The sequence below is a fragment of the Vicia villosa genome, linkage group LG1 (genome assembly GCF_029867415.1).
Source record: "Vicia villosa cultivar HV-30 ecotype Madison, WI linkage group LG1, Vvil1.0, whole genome shotgun sequence".
Lineage (NCBI taxonomy): Eukaryota > Viridiplantae > Streptophyta > Magnoliopsida > Fabales > Fabaceae > Vicia > Vicia villosa.
The window spans coordinates 34,165,842-34,185,817 of NC_081180.1; the positions used below are offsets into that span (position 1 = coordinate 34,165,842).

General features: G+C 35.1%; 2 protein-coding genes across 2 annotated transcripts; both read right to left on the reverse strand.

The window, feature by feature from the left end:
* Nucleotides 1–1,238: 1,238 nt before the first annotated feature.
* Nucleotides 1,239–3,740, reverse strand: LOC131633686 (beta-glucuronosyltransferase GlcAT14B-like). Its single transcript, XM_058904378.1, has 4 exons — nucleotides 3,057–3,740; nucleotides 2,842–2,917; nucleotides 2,589–2,704; nucleotides 1,239–2,214 (listed from the first exon to the last, which is right to left on the reverse strand). The coding sequence occupies exons 1-4, from the start codon at nucleotides 3,610–3,612 to the stop codon at nucleotides 1,700–1,702; spliced, it is 1,263 nt and encodes a 420-aa protein (XP_058760361.1). The 5' UTR covers nucleotides 3,613–3,740; the 3' UTR covers nucleotides 1,239–1,699.
* Nucleotides 3,741–11,193: 7,453 nt separating this feature from the next.
* On the reverse strand, nucleotides 11,194–16,597 carry LOC131633695 (eukaryotic translation initiation factor 3 subunit C-like). Its single transcript, XM_058904387.1, has 4 exons — nucleotides 16,440–16,597; nucleotides 16,286–16,342; nucleotides 14,358–16,163; nucleotides 11,194–12,360 (listed from the first exon to the last, which is right to left on the reverse strand). Exons 2-4 carry the CDS (start codon nucleotides 16,307–16,309, stop codon nucleotides 11,380–11,382), a joined length of 2,811 nt encoding a protein of 936 aa, XP_058760370.1. The 5' UTR covers nucleotides 16,310–16,342; nucleotides 16,440–16,597; the 3' UTR covers nucleotides 11,194–11,379.
* Nucleotides 16,598–19,976: the final 3,379 nt, after the last annotated feature.

The window sequence follows — 19,976 nt, forward strand, 5'->3', positions numbered from 1 at the left end:
ATGTAGACAGAAATTGTGTTTGTACATGTGTTTGTATAGTTCATTAATGATTTGGTTGTCAATGATTTCAGGTGTCAATGTGTAGCACCGACACATCTAAAAAAATGTGTGTCCGTGTTCGTATCAGACACTTGTAGGGGTGGCAAACGGGCATGCCCGCCCCGTTTAGGCCCGCCCCACAAAAGCCCGCAAAAAAACAGTGCGGGGCGGGGTGGGCATATTTGATTGTGCGGGCCTAAAACCTTGTCCCGCCCCGCAAAAAAGTGAGGGCGGGGAAAGCCCGCGGGCATTGAACCTTTTAGGCCTAAAAATAGTATAATTGTATGAAAAAGCTAATGCCCACAAAAAAAAAAACAGGGCGGGGCGGGGCGGACACATTAAAAGGAGTGGGCCTAAAACCTTGCCCCGCCCCGCGTAAAAGTGCGGGTAAAACGGGATTTCTCCGCGGGCCGGGCCCGTTTTGCCACCCCTCACACTTTCACCAGTATTTGTGATTACGTTCAATTTATTCATTTTTTTAAATTATTGGTGTCGCCGTGTCAGTGTCGGAGTCAAATTCGGGGTGTTCGTGTTTTATAGGTTGTCATTTAAAAACAAAATTTCATGTAAATAAAATGTTTTTTTTATAGAATTCGGTTGTCAATGTGTAGCACCGACACATCTGAAAAAAGATGTGTCCGTGTTCGTATCAGACACTTACACCGACACTTGTGATTACATTTAATTTATTGAATTATTACTGGTGTCACTGTGTCACTGTTTTGATCAAATTCGAAGTGTCTGTGTTTTATAGGTTGTCATTTAAAAACAAACTTTCGTGTAAATAAAACGTTTTTTTTTTTATAGAATTTGTAGTAGAGATAAAAAAAAATGTAGTATGATTGTTTAATTTTAAATGTGTTGTGTGTTGTATATAAATTGTGTTTGAATTCTAGAATTTGAACTATTTAAAAAACATGTCTCGAATCCTAAAAATCAAATGACATTTTCGAAATTTCGAGAGTCATCCCTTTAGACAGAAGGGGAGAGAACTTCACACATATGAAATTGGTAAGGGCCAAGCTCATGGATGCCCAGGCTAATGGATGCTCCTCCTGTGTATCTATCTGCCCCTCTCCATCCTATCATTAGGATCAACTGGGAAACTAAATTCTTTCCCCATTAACTGAATGAGAATAAAGAGATGAGAAATACAATTAGGAAAAAGCTAGATTCTCATATGCAAGGAAATCTACATATAAAATATAAAGGATAAATTTGATAAATAATAAAATAATTACTGCATTAGTATCTGTACTTTCTAGTTTGCATTCAGATAGACACAACAACACAAGCTTGTTATAAGTGAAACCCCTCACTCTAATTTATTTGTTACAAACACAATCTACTCTACACAGTACAACAATTGGCATTGGTGGTTTTGTCTTTGTAATCCAATAAAATTTAATCAATTATGTGAACAAATCAATAATACACATGGACAAGACAACAAATTCTCGGTCGTGTAAAAATTAGTGTAAATAAAGATACAAGTCGATGACAGAGCTGTGTTTCTGAAGAAGCAGCTATCTTCTGTGTTTTCTATTCTGTTTTCTCATCTTTCTTGATTGGCCTCAAAGCAACCTTGTGTGTCAAGTAGACATAGCATTGATCAGGCATTTAAGCCTTTCTTAAGTGATGGAAATAAACAGCAATGATATCAAGAACACTGATTTTTCTGAAAATCTTCTGCTGATAATAAACCATGGATAAGTCGTTTAAGCCTTTCTGCACCAGGGCCAGGTCTAAGTTCAGTGATATTTTTTATAAAAGAATATGGTTCGGTGATGTTTGGGTTTGCTCGACTGAACCACATGCCGGGCACATAACCGTGGTCATTTCTTCCCAAGAGTTCGGTATCAATTTTATCTAAGAGAGGCTCGTTCCTGCCAAATTTTCGACCAAAAGGAGCATTGCTGTCAATCATACTCTGGTAGTGATCAGCTGAAAGGAAGTGTGGGTGTTGTTTGGGAGGGTTGTCCCATGATATGAAGTGGAGGTCGTGGTTTACAGTAGTGTTACGAAATTCCTCGGCATTGCAGATGACCGTGTGGAAATATCCTTCCGGGGAAGATAGAAAGTTTGCATAATACATTAGGACTATTCTAGGTAAGTTATCCCATCCCCATAACATATATTCAACAAATTGACGAGAGAGCATCATCCACGCAGAACCTAACAAAAATCAAATAGCAATGGTAAATCATATAGCATATTGTTGAGTATGACTCATAGTTCCTGAGCAGTGACCAACGAGTATAAGTTGTACAACGTAAACCCTAAGCTTGAAATAATAATAAAAGGAACTGCAGTCGAAAATGTAGGTACAATTGGTCGATCTTCGTTACAAAACATCACGTGTTTCTCTATTTGCATTTACAGTTCTTCACACATGTCTAATATATTCAACTTATGCAAGGAATAGAAGTCTCATACTACCAAAACATTCTACAAATTTGATATAACAAACTAATCAAACTGGTGCGAATAAAACTACAAAATATGAGATTGTATCAAAATAAAAGGCACGAGAATCCAGAATCTCTCACCTGTAAACAGCTTATACGCCGTGGGAACACTTCTTTTCTCCGTCACCCAAAACACATCAGATTTATTGACGCTATAAAGAGCCGGATCAATTATAACCGGCTTCGCTCTCTGATCTCTATCCAAAAAAACAAAAACAGCAAACAAAACATAAATCCAACATTCCACAAAATTACAAACTTAATTCAATTCACGACGAAAACCAATTAAATCACATTAAAGTAAAGTAAAAGAACATAAGAATCATCAACATACTCCTTCCATCCAATATCACTCGTATGCTCAATGAAGTTAAGGTGCCTTGGAATAGATGACAATGTATGCAGTAGATCTGTTAAACAAAACATCACTAAATTACAACCAAACACACACAAACAAAAACAAAAACAAAAACATTGCATTGTTTCATTCGCCAAACAAACACAAACTTCAAAGGTTAAAAAAAAGTAAAATTTCTAGAAAGAACAAACCATCTTGTGTGAGCAGTGGATAATCAGAAGCACTGAGATTAATAAACCAATCCCAATGCCCAGCTTCTTTGAACAAAAGAGCAGCAGCATGAAGAGTATTAGTAACCATAGTAGGACCTCTATAAGTAACCAAATTCGCCTTAACAATCATCTTAACATTACCCAATTCAGCAAAAAGAGCCTCATTCCTCACAAACTCGGCAAGGTCCAATCTTTCCCTAAGAGAAGCTTCTAAATCCAAGTGAACAGCGTATTGGTTTCTGGGATGGTAAAGGGCCTTAAGGGTTCTCTTCAAGCTCTCTCCGTCCCCAGCTGAGCCCGAGATCAAGTAAGCGATCCTGGGAACTGAGTTGATGGGTGAAGTTGAGGATACTCTTAGCTTTGATTCGACGAAGTGGGGTGAGTTTTGGGTGGTGGTTGAACGGGAGAGGTAGAGTAAGGAGGAGGAATCGGAGGAGATGAAGATGGAGAGGAGGATGAGGAGGGTGGTGAGGAGGAGAGAGAAGATGAGGGGTGCAAACCATTTTTTCTTCTTGGGTTGTTTGGTGGTTTCCATTGGTGAGATGAGGGGAGGTTTTGAGGGTGAAGAAGGTAGCTAGAGAGAGAAAGTGAGGAGAGAGAAAGTGAGAGAGTTGTCTTGGTGTTTTTAGTCTCCAATGAGAGACAGAAGTTGAATGAAAAGTGGTGGGGTGGAATAATGTGATTAGTCATTAAAGTAATTAATGAATGTAGTTAAGATATTTTCTTACACTATAAATACACTCCTTCTTGCTATTATTATAATTTATAAGATGGGTTGTTGAGGTTTTTAATTTTTTTATGATATTAATAATTATAAAAATAATGATAAAAAAATAATACTTTTATTTTTTTACAAATTTAATGTAATTTTTGTTATCTATTTAAATTTAATGTAATTTTACTGCATTAATGATATGTTCTACTGTATTTTAATTTTTTATAGACAATGATATGATTTATAATTAGAATGTTGGATTAAAATTTAAAAGTAGTTGTGATTCCCTTAAATATACCGAACTTTATTGTTATTTTTTCAAAAAAATTCTTTAAAGAATCGTTTTCTTAATATTTTTCATTGACACTTGATCTCTAGTCAAGTAACTCTAATAGAAATAGATTGACTTTTTGACTTTTTGACAGTTTAATGGATAGTCATAATGGATTTTATTAAATTAAATTAAGGATTTTATTAAAATTTATTTTTAATTTTTTTTAAAAATTCTTGAAACTATCGTCCTCGTAATATTTTTTATCCATGTTTTCGATCCATCATGTTAACATTTGTTAACAACAGCTGACGTAGCATGTGATTGGGTGTACACATGTCAATGTCACTGTGACAAAGATGCTTACATTTGTTACCATTTTGAAATGCTCCCACAAGCATATCCTAATTGAGATGAACGACCTTGATAGTCATCTCATTTAAATGGCTTGGCAAATATTGAACAGGTTGGTAGTAGACATCTTTCTGTACCTACTCATCGTAAATTGATGAGCCAGTCTTCTTACTAGGTCCTGGTAGCATGTGATTGAGACTGTGGTAGACTCATGTGATACCTTAGTGCTACATCTTTGAAGGTGCTAAAGAGAAGCTTGAATTTCAAGGAATTATAGGCCCCAATAATTGTTATTGGCGTGTTGATAGAGGCAACATGCTTTTGGGGTTGTTGCATCCATCATACTTGGTCAATGATAGCGTCTTGATGTTCTCTAGTATTGGTCCCCCCATGGTCTGGTCCTCATCGTCGTTGGAATCTCGTTTGGCCAGAGTTGCTACCTTTTTGTTCACCATGATGGATGAAGGGTTGGAGATTCGGGTAGCAATCTATTTGTCTAATGCGATGGTGGCACAAGTTAGTTTTACCGGGATCCCATGATAGGCGCCATTTTACTTGCTAAAATTACAATGAGTGATAATCCCTAGTTTTGTAGGGTTGTCTGAGGGTTATAGTATTATTGGGGTGTTAGAGCAAGCTCACACAAGGATGGTGAGAAGCTCTATATATTGGTATTTGTTGAGTGAATCTAATGTTCTCCTCAACTCAAAGATCAAGGTATTTATAGAGATCAATTAGGTTTTACATGTCCATTATATGATTTCATGGGTCTACAACCTTCTATAATATGATTGTTGTCTCGTGGGAAATGTATCAAAAAAATTATGTCTCGTGACCTAACGGTCTTGTTTTAATCACTCACCTTGATTGGTGCTTTCTTAGTGAAGAACTTAGCATGCTCATGGAGCCCTATGGCCATTTCCTATTGGTGCTTTATTCTTCGAGTATGTTGATCTCTTGATCTTGATGTAAAGCCTTTGATACTAAACCTTATCTTTTATCATGGAACCATTTTCTTATTAAATCGTTGTGAGTATGTTCACCAGTCTATGCGTAAACAGTAGCCCCCAAGCATGGTCTAAAAATATGAGGTGTGTGTTTGACCTTAGTCATTTGTCACATTGGTCTTAGTGGAAGATTCGATCATTCACCGACAACACACAATTTTCACACATCCATTGCGTCTCTACAACATCATTCGTGGCAGTGGTTACCACCATCGGAAAGGAAAAAATGATTGTCTATAGACCAAGACGTCTCACTTACTGAGTCGATATGAAAGAATGTGATGTTGTATAATCAAATAATGTAAAGCAAGGATGGTTATTCAAGTAACACGTATCGGCGATCAAATCGGTATCACCCTTGGTCTTATTTTCATCCAAGGTATAGAATCGATTGTTACTCTTTCCTTGCACTTGAACTTGTCTCTGAGGAAGATCACAAGATATGTGACCTTCTCCTTGACACTGATAACACCGAATTTTACACTTTCCAAAATGAAACTTCTTACACACTTGGCACTAAGGGGGTTGGGAAGATCTTGAATTTTGTCTTTGCTTTCCCTTAAAGGATTAAGGCCTAGGCTTAAACTAATGATTTGGCCTTCTATGGTCCTTCTAACCAAATCTCAACTAATTTCCTTCTTTTTTAACCCTTTTCACTTTGTCCTTGCCTCAATAAATCAGCATAAGTAATAAACTATCTTTGAGAGACACTATGAGCAATCTCATCTCATCTCTTAGCCCAAATATAAACGGGTCCACCTACCACTTCTCATATGGAACATACTTTCTAGAGTAAACAATCATGTTCTCAAAATTTTCTGCATACTCAGTCATTGACAAGTTACCCTGTCTGAGCTGTTGAAACTCAAACTCTTTCTAAGTTCTCAAACTACTAGGAAAATAGTTATCAAGAAAAGTAGTCTTAATATGTTCCCAATCTCTCGGAACTCCCTGACCTGTCATGAGAATAAAATCATTTTCCCACCATCTTGCAACAGGACCCTTCATCATGTGTGAAGCAAAAACCACTTTGTTCTCTTCACTACACGGCACATTCTGAAACACTCTTTCCATATTGGACAACCAATAATAAGCCAATAATGGATCCAGACCACCTTGGAATTCAGGAGGACTCATCCGAAAGAAATCTCGAAAATTTACACCCACAACAACAAGCAGAATAACTTGTGGTTAAACATCATCATCCGCTTATTGCATCACATGCTGCATAAACTACATAAACTAAGGTGGCCATTGATTCCCATTATCCTCAACCGTTAGTTTCAATTCCATATTCTGAACTCAGAGCCTTCCAGAACCTCTGTGTTTGTCAACCATTTTCCTGATTTCATACGTAAATACTTAAGTTGATTAGGCTCAATACTATAAATATGACACCGAGAATGATCCGCTGTTGCATATGGGTCAAAAACGAGTAAATAAAAATTGTAGTGTAGAGAAGCGACACTCGAGATTCGTATCGCATGGACTCTTGGATGATTTTTACCAACTGAAAGAAGAAATGGGGGTTTAGGTTTCGATTAAAATCATCATTAATATAATTTCATTACGAATAATACTGACAAATTAATCTACTGTCCGGTCTCCAACTTATCATCCATTAATATAATTCCAAATCTGCGATTTTAGTTTAAATATTACAAGGGAATTATGGCCCTAATGGAAACCGACCCGAAAAACATAAAAATGGACCAAAAACTAATTAAGTTTGAAACTAAAACGAATTATTTGACTCTTGTGTACTCCTAATTTGCTTTTGACTTCAACATGAAACTTGTAACTTATCATTTCAGCTTTCCAACGTATATTATAGAATGCATCAAACGATATCTTGTAGCTCAAATTATAACCTGCATAACGAGAATGTATCAAATAACAATTTAAGCTGTAAAAGTAAGTTACTGAATAAAAATAAAAACAGAAATAAGCTAAACTTAAAAACATACATAAAACAATAAAAATGATAAGATAAACTACATAATTGCCATAGTAAAATCTATTTTTATTGTATTTTATTGTATATTTTATCATAAATATAAAACAAATGATAATAAGCTAGGAGTGATGCAGAGAATATTAACTAAATGGTTCAATTAAAAAAAACAATTATTATATTACAAATTGCTTAATTATAATATTTTTTTTTACGAATTTTTTTACAAATTGTTTTATTATAATATTTATTTACAAATAGTTTTATTATGATATTTTTTACAGAAATTTTTAATGCATATAAGTTTTAGAAATAGTTATATTATGAAAAGAAAATGAGCAATTGTCTTATAACTAAGAACCGATGTAATAGTAACATGGAAACATAACTAAAATGTTGACATTGTAGATGAGAAATTGAAATTTCAGCCGATGGTGGGGAAAACTTAAATCACAAACAACCGATATAAGAGTTGGCTATTTATTTATATTCAAGACCGAAAAATTTTCCATCTAAAATTAATTCCAATCAAAGCAACATTTTATAACTTTTTAATTTTGGCCAATATCAATTATCCATTAAAACCTTTCACAAACAAAAGATATAGTGCGTCACAAACTCAAAATTTATCAATTTTGTCCTTCTTCCCATACACCAACTCTAACAAAAGGAAAATATAGAGAATAGGAAAAATCATTAAAAACCAAACTTAAAAGACCTTTTCAGAAATTAAACTTAAAACAAAGAAAGGTAATAAAAGCTTATAAATATACAATGTTTTCATTTGACATAATGACTTATAAATGAAGCAAAGAATATTAGCTTCACTTCTTGAATTACTGTCTTTTTTTTATATATATATATATATAAATTAGATATCTTCTGCGCATAACTGTATAGACTAATTCCTCAAAACTTTTAGGCTATGTTTGGGAGTTTGGAGGGGAGGGGAGGGGAGGGGAAGGCTTCCGAAATCGAATTTTTAAAATAATATAAAAAAATATTTGACATTTTTTGAAAAAATGATTTTGTTTAGAATGATAAAAAAACTCATTATCATTACAAAATTTTTAATTTTCAAAATAGTATAACAACCTAAACGATATTTGCAAAATTTATGGAAGCCCTCTAAAACCCTCATTCAATACAATTTTTGAGTTCCCCCATTTTATGGGGTTTTTGGTGTTATGAATAAAATCAAATCCTCCAAAACCCTCATACCCAAAACCTTTTTATATTTTTATTCAATTCTTCATATTTTCCAAAGCCCTCCCCTCCCTTCCCCTCCAAACTCCCAAACATAGCCTTAGAATCATAATAGACATCAAACTAAACTCTCGCTAAGAATTAGGATTTTTTGTTGGCTAGAGAATTTAAAAACTTTTTTTCTTAAATTGGTGTCTTTTTTCTTTTTTTTTTTTTATAAATTGGATATCCTCTATGCATAACGGTAGAGACTAATTCCTCGAATCTTATTGAATCATAATAGACCGTAAACTAAACTCTCGCTAAGAATTAGGGTCTTTTGTTGGCTAGAGAATTAAATTTTTTTTTTTAAAATTGGTGTCTTTTTTTTTATATAAATCGGATATCCTCTGCGCATAACTGTAGAGACTAATCTCTTGAATCTTGTCGAATCATAAAAGACAGGAAATTAAACTCTCGCTAAAAATTAGGATATTTTGTTAGGCTAGAGAATTTAAAAACTTTTTTTTTTAAGTAAAAAAAAGTTAATGGACTCTTGAGAGTAAAGATCCAATAGATATGTTAAAGATTTGTGTTTCTTTTTAATAATACTCATTAAATATCTAGTTACACTTTATAAAATGATCAAAACATCAAAAATCAACAAGTTCTGGTGTGGTACATAAACTCCCAACCATAAACGATATTGAGTCACTATGTCACAAATCTCTGATACCCATTTCCCTAATTTTCAGCAGCTAACTCGCTTAAATCTATTGTTGCTGTCATTTGTTAATTTCACACGTTTTTCAACCAAATTAAAAGCATCTTATCATCAGGAAGAAAATAAATATCTCAACTATATTAACACTCTTAAACTCTCTTATGATCATAGCTCATGTATATAAATAAAAAGAAAAAACATATACAAGGGGACTAGATCAAAACCCCAAAAAGAAAAACAAAAAGAAAACTGTGAATTATGTGATATCATCAATTTTAAAAGTATATATGAATTTTGTGAAACATCAGGCATTCTATAAAATATTAGCCAAAATTTTATAAATAGAATGAAAACCACTACTTAAAAAATATGGTATTTTTCAGCTAATCTTGTAGACAAAACATCGTTTTTTGAAAAATTCTAAAAAATGTGGTTTTGATTGTGAAAAATTAATTTTTATGTTTTAGGAGTATTATGATCAAGTTAATGGTTATATGGGGTATCATGTATAGATGTGGGGTTCCAATTATATTTTTTGAGCATGACATATAAAGGTGAGGATTTTTCAGTTCCCTTTGGATCTATAGCAAATTTGTGAGGCCCATTTAGTCTAAGATAAATGATATTGTTGTTTTAAATTTTTAAATAAAAAAATCAAACTTAGTCCAAGCATCTCATCTTTATGGGAGCCATGATGATGGAGAGACGCATCTCATTCTTCTGGGAGCCATGATGATGATGATGATAGAATACTAAACTGATATTCTTTTACACACAAGAAGAAGAAGGGAGAGAAATATGAAACACAAGAGAAAATGTAGAGAGTTACCTATTTAGAGCAAATCTTCTGCCCAACAAATATGAGAATCAAATCTTTTCAAAATAGTCCATCTAATCGATTAGCTTAAGGCCTTAATCAATTAGATCCTATTATTTTTGGATATCTCATGTGTTTGCTATTGACGCACAAATTTGATTGACTTGGAGATAAGGTTTAAATCTGATTTGGTTTGAAATTTGAAGTGCATATGTCATATAATCAATTAGCTAATTGATTAGGATCTTGCTTTTCAGACTCCTTGATGTTTTTTTTTTGGGACTTGGGTTGAATCTCAACTTTGTCTTGCACCCCTAGCCATATTAGCACCCATTTCTTGACAAAAAATGTTAAGCCAATAATAAAAGCACTTATTTAGAGGATTTAATCAGGATTTTCCTATTATACACCCCCTAAACAGTGTATTACCTTAATTATCAAGCAACCTTGATAAAGACCCCCCTTATGAGGGAACGACAATAACTTTTGTAACTCCTTCTCTATAAATCGTTAGATTGAGAGTTAGTTAACCATGAGATAGATATGTCCACCACTGAAATATCTATATTATGTTGAAAGGAAATAAATAATGCAAGACCTTATTAAATCTTCACATTTGCAATCAAGAGTTCGTTTGTTTTAAGTAATGGAAAAAAAATTAACTTTTAAAAAAAAATCAGAAATCACAATTAAAAAATAGTCAAGTTGAAAATAATGCAACCATAAACCCATATATCACAACTAAAAGATTATTCTAATTTGGAGGAAAGAGTAGCTCAACAAAGCTGAAAAATACTAACCTAATAACTAATTATTAATTTCTGTTGTTTCACAAAACAAAACAATAGATTATTTTTATTTCATTTTTAACATGAAATCATTTTTCACTAATATTTTTATAAGAAAAGCTTAGACTACTTTAAAAATTGAAATTGAGATTGTCGCGAATAGTTTTTAAAATGAAAATAATTTGATAAAGTTTTAATACATTATTGAGATGTTGACAGAATAATGAAGATCGGCAATAATAAAACCCCAATAATAATGATTATAAAAAGAAACACAAAACACCAACAATGCTTATAAAAAGAAACAAAAAACTCCCAACAAATATCTCATTGCAACTTTAGATGAATTGCATCTAAGAGGATAAAAAACAATACAATAATGAAAACCATAAAGTTTTTAGTACTATAATCAAATTATCAAAACTGACATGAATGAGCAAATTTAAGATGCTGAAAATTAGTATCATGCCATCTCTAGGAAACTTCTTTAAACACGAACTCCCTTAAGGCTAACCATGCGAGTAGATACATCGCCATGGGATCCCCTCAGTCCTGAACCCCCTTGAGTAGCCCTCCCTGAACTCTGATAACCACCACCTGTTCCACGACCTGTTCGATCCCTTGAATAACCACTCCTGGCTGCTTGACCATATGCCAATGGCCTTCCACCAGCATTACCATATCCTGCACGCCCACTTCCTTGCCGTGGCTGAGAATGGGACAAGTCTTGCCACCTACCACCTATAGAGCCAGTTCCACTACCACCGCCAGCAGCCGCAGCAGCATAGTCCTGGCCATCCCTCCGTCTCGGAGGTAGATCCAATCCACCACCTAATCTTGCCTCTGTGGCTCTCTCATTACTCTCTGCAAGGATAGATAATTTATCTGTCAACTGGAATGCCAATGCTTGCAGCCTAGAGTGCTCAACATTTTGGAAAACAATGCACCCAGTTGGCTGGTCCCAGCTTGCATGAAGCTCCTCATTGATCATCATCCTACTCACAATGCTATGAGTGCGAGGAACAGAGAGGTCAAAAAATTTTGTGACTTGATCCACACTCAAAGACTCATAGGATGAAGAGAAGGTTAGGAGATATGTCCTAAGGGCCTCCTCCTTGATTTTGTCCTTCAGCATTTCCAATACAGTTTCTCGATTTTTCACAAATTTCCATACATCAAGAGAGGTAATAATGTCAAAAGCCTTATTGAAGTCTCCTTTAATAAGAACTCTGGTGGCAGCCATAATGTGATCTCTGACACTCTCAGGAGGACCAGTGAACGTTTGTTTATCACTGACCTCAAGCAAGCGGCGGAAATTCTTACTAATGACCCTATGCTTGGCATCATGAACATTGGCAGCCATATTGGGAACCTCCAGCAGCATAGCAGATATAAGATGCACTGCTTCCAGGAGCTCAAGATTTATGTGCATATGGTATGGCATCTGTCTTCTTCTTTCCAACCTTTCCTGAAGGAATAATAAAGAGAGTAAAATGTGTACTCACAATTCCAAAACAAATGAAAGAAAATGATCACAATGTAAATATGTATCATAAAAAGAGAAGACTATATAAGTTGATCGGAAAGAAATTATAGTAATTTAACAATATGGCAAAGGCCAATGCATAGTAACGTGTTAGGAACCTTTCTTTCAATATAGTATATGGAAAGAATTCCCAAAACTAAGAAGAATTGAAAAAACAAGAGAACAATTAGAGTAAAGATTGATCAACAAAACTGAGAAATGAAGAATTCTTGGAATAGGAGGGCTCAAGGCTACCCTAGTGGGAGCCCTCTCCTTACACACTAGAGCACTCTCTAGTCACTAAATTTAATTATTCAAAGCTAACTTCCCCTCTACCAATTGAGAGTTATTTAAAGACTTTTTAGTAATAACCAAAATAACAGCTGTTAACCACTTAACAAAATTGTTATCTTACTAGCTTCTAATTAACTAAGTTCCAATCCAATCGTAACAAACTTCCCTTTATTCTAAGTCTTAACATATCATCAGTTTTAATAAATTCTACTTTCAACTTAAGGATAAATATAACATGCATGCATGCATGGGCACTCTCACAGCAACCATTTCTCTAATTAGCAACAATTTGGTTCAATAGAGTCAACCTCAAATATTTGAAAATTCATGGCAATTTGGCTCCTTGTTCGTGAATATCTCCCAACACCTTTAGTATGCAGGTAAGAAATATCTCTTTCATAATTTAAAAGCCAAACATATTTCACAACTGATAGACCCTCAAGCCACAAATGAGATCAAGAAAGATCAATCTTACAATACTTGCCCAGTACATTCAAACTTGTTTGTAAGTTCTGAACTTCTCACACCGAGGAACCACATATCCCAAACTGATAGCGCCATACAAGGCGCAATTTTTCTTACCTGCATACTAGAGGCAGTTGAATGTCACCCTCAACTACCTTTAGTATGGAGGTAAGAAAGATCTCTTTCATAATTTAAAAGCCAAACATATTCCACAACTGAGAGACCCACAGGCCACAAATGAGACCATGAAAGAACAATCCTACAATATTTGCCAAGTACGTTCAAACTTATTTGTAAGTTCTGAACTTCTTACACTGAGGAATCACATACCCTAAACTGATAGCTCCCTACAACAAGCAACATTTTAAAACTGAATTTATCTTTTCTACATTGATTTGTTTATGTGAGATTAAAATGAATAACTTTGGACTATTAAACAAAAACAAAAAAGCATGTAAGCATAGCAGCTTGATGATTGAAAACCCGACAAAAGAAATCCCAATGTCTCTTCTCCTGAGCATCAGTATAGTAAAGGGATGGATTAGAGAAATGATGGCCTAGTTCCTTTTGCTCAACAAAATGCCACTCAAGATTCTTGACATGAACAAAGTTTTATTAAGAAAAGATCTACCTTTCCAGTGTTGCTTATAGCATCTAAGAATTACATGGCCCCCGTGTATAAACTTTTTTTGACCAATGCATAAGAATTAAGAAAAATAATTTTTATATTAAATTTGTTACCAATGTAGATTCTCTTTCCAAATTTATCCCTCACTTATTAAGAGAAATGGTTGATCCTATAATTCTCTACATTTAACTACAGATATTTTTGTGGGGTGTGAAATTACTGCATCTTGTAATTTAGAAAGGGTCTAAAAAATGGGACAGCAAAATTTTAAAACAGTCTTATATATAGAAATGAAGGTATCAACGTATTGTATAAAAAATATAGGGCCATCAAACAATGCATGTACTATGATATGTTTAATATATGTCCACCGAACAAATGACAGGTAGCACTTAATACCTTGCTGCGGTCATTTTTTATTATCTTCAGATGCTGTTCATTAAGCCATACTATATGGTAAGTAGTAAACACATACACGCACAGCCATAAAAAAAAATGCCTTTCCTATACCATGGCATTAAACAAGCATTTGGGAAGAAGGATCAGTAAGTACCTGTTCTGCAGTCTTCTCATGATAACGACTTTGTGACACACCTTGTGCGAGCAACTCTTTCACCCTTCCACCTGAATAAAGTTCAGATAGACAGCCATGGGCTTCAGAAATCAATCCAACCCGAAAAGCACACAGACCTAACTGTGACATAGCCCTGTTAAAAAGTATCTGAGTTGAAATGTCCATGTGCTGAACATTTTCTTGTAAATGACTCATAAGCAACAGATCACGAGCTATTGAGAATTCATTTAGAAGAGCATGGTGATATATATCACAAAGCATTGCCCGTGCTTTAGTGCGCTCGTCACCATGCTTGTATATGTGTGAAACTAAAACATCCATTAGAGTCCTGCTGTTCTCCGGGAAAGTGGGTTTCCGAGCCACAAGCTCGGGAGTAACAACAAATGCAGTAGGAATTCTTGTATCCTCAAACCCTTTTGACTCCTCGCTCGCCTCCCCTTCATTCTCTCCATCCCCGGTCAGATCGGCCAATTTTCTCATGGCATCATAAACCTCTTGTGGTTTGTAGTAAATGAGTTCAACCCTCCTCAAGGCTACCTTAGAAGATGCTTTGAAATCCCCACTACTTTCAAGATATTCCTGGACATTTTGAGCAAGAACCAAAAACAATGGCTCATCCTTGAGTCTCGCAGCATACTCGCCTGTATGAGGATCTATGCACTGCAAGCTCTTGAAAAATTCGGTATCTATTTTTTCTAAGAAAGCAACTAAGTTACCCCAAACCCTAATTGGTCCATCATAGTCAGCCCCTTTCTGAGTTTCATTTTCATCTGGCTCCACTGAATCATCAACCTTTATGTTTGGAAACTGAACTAGAATATCAAGGATGAGTAGCATATTCTGAACACATTTTTTCCACACAGTTATCGGCATATGGCCACTGAGTCCTGGATTAACATCAAACTGAGCAGAAACCACACTGAAAAGAATCTCAAGCTTCTGTGCAGGTGTTTTAGCCACTTTTGTTAAGAAGGTAAGCTGCTCAACCTGTTCAAACCTCCCAGTTCCCTTCCTACCCCTAGCCGCCACAATCTCCTTGAACTTCTTATTAACAATATCCCATGTAACCTCCCTTGGATCTTTCATGAGCTGTCTATCCAAAAGCCTATCTTTCTTGCTAAGCTTTTGATCCCAACCTCCTTCACCAGCATCATCCTTTCCATCTTCGTACTCAACTTCCGAATCCGATTTAAGCTCCCGCTTCCGAAGCTGTTCAGGCTCAATAATCTCCCCATCACTTTCATCTTCCTCCTCGCTCTCCTCATCCTCAACCTTCTCCTCCTCACTCTCGGGACTCTCCCTACACTTATTAATCAACTCCTCATATTGCTTATTATTCTTCTTCAACTTCTGCTTCATCGAGTTCAAAGCTTTCGCATTACTACTACTCATCTTCTTCTTAGCATCCTTATTAGCCAAAGCCTGAGCCAAGAAATCCTCCAACATAACAAGAGCCTTAATATAAAGACTCGGAACCTTATCAGTCTCCGCCACACGCATGACTTTCTCGAGCTGTTTGTTAATCTTGTCAAAACTCTCCTGCAAACTCACCCAATCGTTAATCTTCGTCGCATTCTTCATCTGATCAACAGTTGAAGCCATCTCCTCGTATCGTTTATCTTTTGCCGATCGAACGACACGCTTTTGGCCGTCAGAGTCATCGCTGTCACTAGCATTACCTTGAAGGTAGTAATTGGTTTTAGTAGGATCGGGGCCGGATTCACCTTCTACTTCTTCAACCTCCCCATCGTAATCACTCTCTTCATCTTCAGAATCACTACCAGCCTATGAATCATCATCAACAACAACATCATCATCAACAACAACATCAATAATAAAATTAATATTAATAATAATTTATTCAATCGAATTTTATAATTAATTAAGAATTGCGAAAGGTTGAATACCTGGGTCCAGAATCTCGAAGCCATTTTTCGTCAATAGTTCTGAGTGGTGTTAAAGGTCTGAAATGAAAATAACAGGATCAAATCACGGTTCAATTGATATCATGTGTCTATAACAATAACATGAAAAAAAAATAGATTTGGGATTTTGGCGTACCGTTTGGGAAGCTAGGGCTTCGTCGCGAGAAGGTTGTTATCGGGAAGTTGTAATAGCGCCGGAGGAAGAACAAAAACTACTGCATTAGAACTTAGTGGTAAAACATTGATAGTGGAGAATTTCTTTATCCACCCCTTAGGTACCCTCCTTAAAATTCTATAATAATTTTTTTTCTTTCTATTTTCACATAATTTGGAGATATATTTTCGGAAAACATCCATTTCCACATTTCCATTATTTCGGAGATGTATCTCCGAAATATATTTTGAGATTTTCTTTTTATTCAAATCAATGATTAATTTTATATTTTAAATTAATCGAAAAAATAGAATAGAATCGACAAAATAAAACACGTAACTTATAATAAAATAATAATATTATAAATACAAAAAATTGTTGTACAGGATCGTGCTCAGTGTCAAAATAATAATACAATCTGAATACAAAAAAGTCAATAATAAAATATAAATAGGCAACTGCTATTGAGTATGGCTAACCCTAACTTCCTGGGACATCTTCTGCCGCCTATACGCCGTCGCACCAGCCGCGTCACTGACCATCCTCTCCACAATGGCAACTGCCTCTGGACCACCCTGCTCAATGATACCTATGTCCAATGCATCTTGTCTAAGCATCTGTATCCGTTGACATACCTGCAGGAGATTAGTGGCATGGTCATCCTCTGCCTGCTGGTTCTCCAAGATCTCCTCATGCGCTGGCCTAGGAGGATCTCCGGGAGCGTCGGGTGTCATCAAAGGATGTGACACATGATTGAACCATGTGACGTATCCCTCCACACAGTGCCACTCCTGGGTGGTCACCATACGCCGATACTCCTCAGGCACCAAATGTGCGCCCAATCCTCTAATATAGCAGTGAGGCCCACTCGGGTAACGGTGTCGGGAGCAGCCTCAAACAGAGACCTCAGTATCATCTGCACACGTGCAAATTGCCTCATGCACCGCTCCGGCAGATACCTGACCATGGTGCTGATCTCACACGCCAACCATCCAGAGCATAATGTGATGCGGTCGAATGGGACAACATGACAATAACTAGTGAAGGGCGTCCAACGGATGTCATCGTGCACAGTGCGGTCTAGGTACACGCGATATAGGCCCAATGCGTTATTCCCCCTCTGAAGGACGTATTGTGCGGCCCTGGGCATGCCCTCGTTGTATGCAGGATCAATGGTGAAACCATGGATGCGGTGGAAGTATGAGATGATCCAGCCCTAAAACACAAATACGTTACGATGATATAATATGTGAAATAATATTGAAACAAATATTAAATGTGAAATAATAATACGATAATATTGAATAGTAAATGTGAAATAATATTGAAATAATACGATAAGATAATATAATATGTTGAAAAAAATATGAACCATAATTAAATGTGAAATAATTAAAAAGAAACGTACGTCAGGAGTGTGCATGATCCAGTCAACTGTCTGGTCCTCTAGTTGGAGACTTCATTCAGCTTCTGGTATAGGTATACCAGAATAGCTGCCCCCCAGTTCCACTAGTCCACTGTAGTCAGATCGATAAAGTACCAGAGATACGTCATGTCGGCGTATGTTGCACTTTTATCCACAAAGAGTGTAGTGCCTACCAAAAACATGAACCAGCACCGCAGAGCGCAAGCCCTGTCTAAGTCATGCGGGGTTTCCAGACATTTTCCTAAAAAAATTGAAATCGGTAAGAAGGCGAAACAATCAAGAAAATAAAAAAAAAAACAATTTTGCGTTCATTTCTGAAGTGCATTTCTGAAGCTGGTCAGAGAGGTGTTTTCGGAAATGCACTTCCGAAAACACCCGCAACTCCATTTTTGCAGAAAATCTGCTCTTGCCCTAAATGCTTCAAAATCAAATTTTTCCTATCTAAATAGACTCTGTGACATATAATAACTTAAACATAATATATTGTGCTAATTTCTAACACCCCTAATATGAATTTCAATCCTGGAGTTAAGGTTGTGAAAATTTACAGATTTGAAGTGATGTTGATGGTGCTTTTGAAGTAGTCTTTGAAGGTTGGAAAGCAATTTGTTGTTGTTTTGAAGTAGCCTTTGATTTGTGTATGCGCCAATTTTGAAGTTTTTGGTGTTTTAGGATAAATGAAAAATGGGGGAGGCTGTTTTGTTTAAACTGCAAACGCAGATGTTTTCGGAGATGCATCTCCGAAATCACGTTTTTTTTGTCTTCGGGGATGCACTTCCGAAATATAAGGACATTTTTGAAATTTCGCTGTGGTTCTTAAGAAAGTATGGGAGTGGATAAAAAAGTTATTTTGATAGAGTTAACTTGAGCCGTTTTTATTGTCAGTAAACTTGGAGCCCAAGAAAATTCAGACACAAATTTAATACTTATTATAAAAATAACTAAATTGTAATTTTATTAATTAAAAAATAAAAATAATATTCTTTTTCTTCTTTATTCTCACAATCACTTCATATTTCAATTAAAAATTAAATTAAATTTTAAATTTTGTTCAAAATATGGATATAAGTTTATTTTCATGTAGGTATTTCTTAATATAAACTTAAACTCAAGGGCAAATAACTTTTAGATAGTTTATTTATTTATTACTTTTAATTGTATATTTAATTTAATTTAATTTAATTTAAATGAATTTTTTCCTGTAGTGTCTTTCGATTGAAGTGAAGTTATTCCAATTACAATAGAATTTAACTAATTTTTTAATTAAAAATTTAAACAATACTACAAATATAATAAATTATAAATAGAATAGTTTAAATAAAATTCAGAATTGAAAAAATTATGACAAAACATTTTATATATACATACCAAGCATGCTTAGCCATTAAAAATAGCTCTACTATTTATTTTGCCTATAAAAACAAACTCATATGCATTGAAGTTGTATTTTTGGAAATTTAGCTTTTTAAATATACTCAAATAATCATCTTTTCAAATATGTTACCAATTTAATCACTTTTTAAACAAAAACAAAAAACATTAAATTTGTAGAGCGCATGCACTGGAATTTGCACTGAGGTGTTAGAAAAGATAGCGCGTGCACCTATATCATACAATAAATAGAGCGTATGCACTATAGCACTAGGAACATGCCCCACACATGTTGGCTCTTGTGATATTTCGTTTTTATTTTGTTTTATTTATTTAAAAATAAGAATAATAAAAAACATTAAATAGAAAAGACAAAATCATAATACTATTAAAAAAAAATTACATAACGATTGGAGATAATTTTATTGACCCCTTCAACCTAAATGCCTATCAGTTCCACAGTTCGGCCCTCACGTTTGCCTTCAAGGCCTCACTTGATTTTCCTTGGGTATTTGGGGTCTCCTAATATTCGCTTGAGCTAGAGGTGTTTGGTGTGAGGGTCCTAAGATATTAATGTTATCTAACAAATTGTCGATCATATCTCCTTAGTAAGTAGTGCTATCGTAATTGAGTTTGGTTCCCATGTTGTCATAGTTGAGTCGTGTTGGTTAGGTTATGTGTGGGCGGGTGGTTGGTTGAAATGGGACATTGAATCATTTTGG

Excerpts from the sequence above, each read along its gene's own strand:
- LOC131633686 (XM_058904378.1), bottom strand. The coding sequence starts at position 3,612 with ATGGAAACCACCAAACAACCCAAGAAGAAAAAATGGTTTGCACCCCTC. Across the intron at positions 2,705-2,841 it reads AGTGATATTGGATGGAAGGA|AGATCAGAGAGCGAAGCCGG; the intron begins GTATGTTGATGA and ends TTTTTTGGATAG. Across the intron at positions 2,215-2,588 it reads GGCGTATAAGCTGTTTACAG|GTTCTGCGTGGATGATGCTC; the intron begins GTGAGAGATTCT and ends GATTTTTGTTAG.
- LOC131633695 (XM_058904387.1), bottom strand. The coding sequence starts at position 16,309 with ATGGCTTCGAGATTCTGGACCCAG. Across the intron at positions 16,164-16,285 it reads CTTCGAGATTCTGGACCCAG|GCTGGTAGTGATTCTGAAGA; the intron begins GTATTCAACCTT and ends GATGATTCATAG. Across the intron at positions 12,361-14,357 it reads ATGAGAAGACTGCAGAACAG|GAAAGGTTGGAAAGAAGAAG; the intron begins GTACTTACTGAT and ends TTATTCCTTCAG.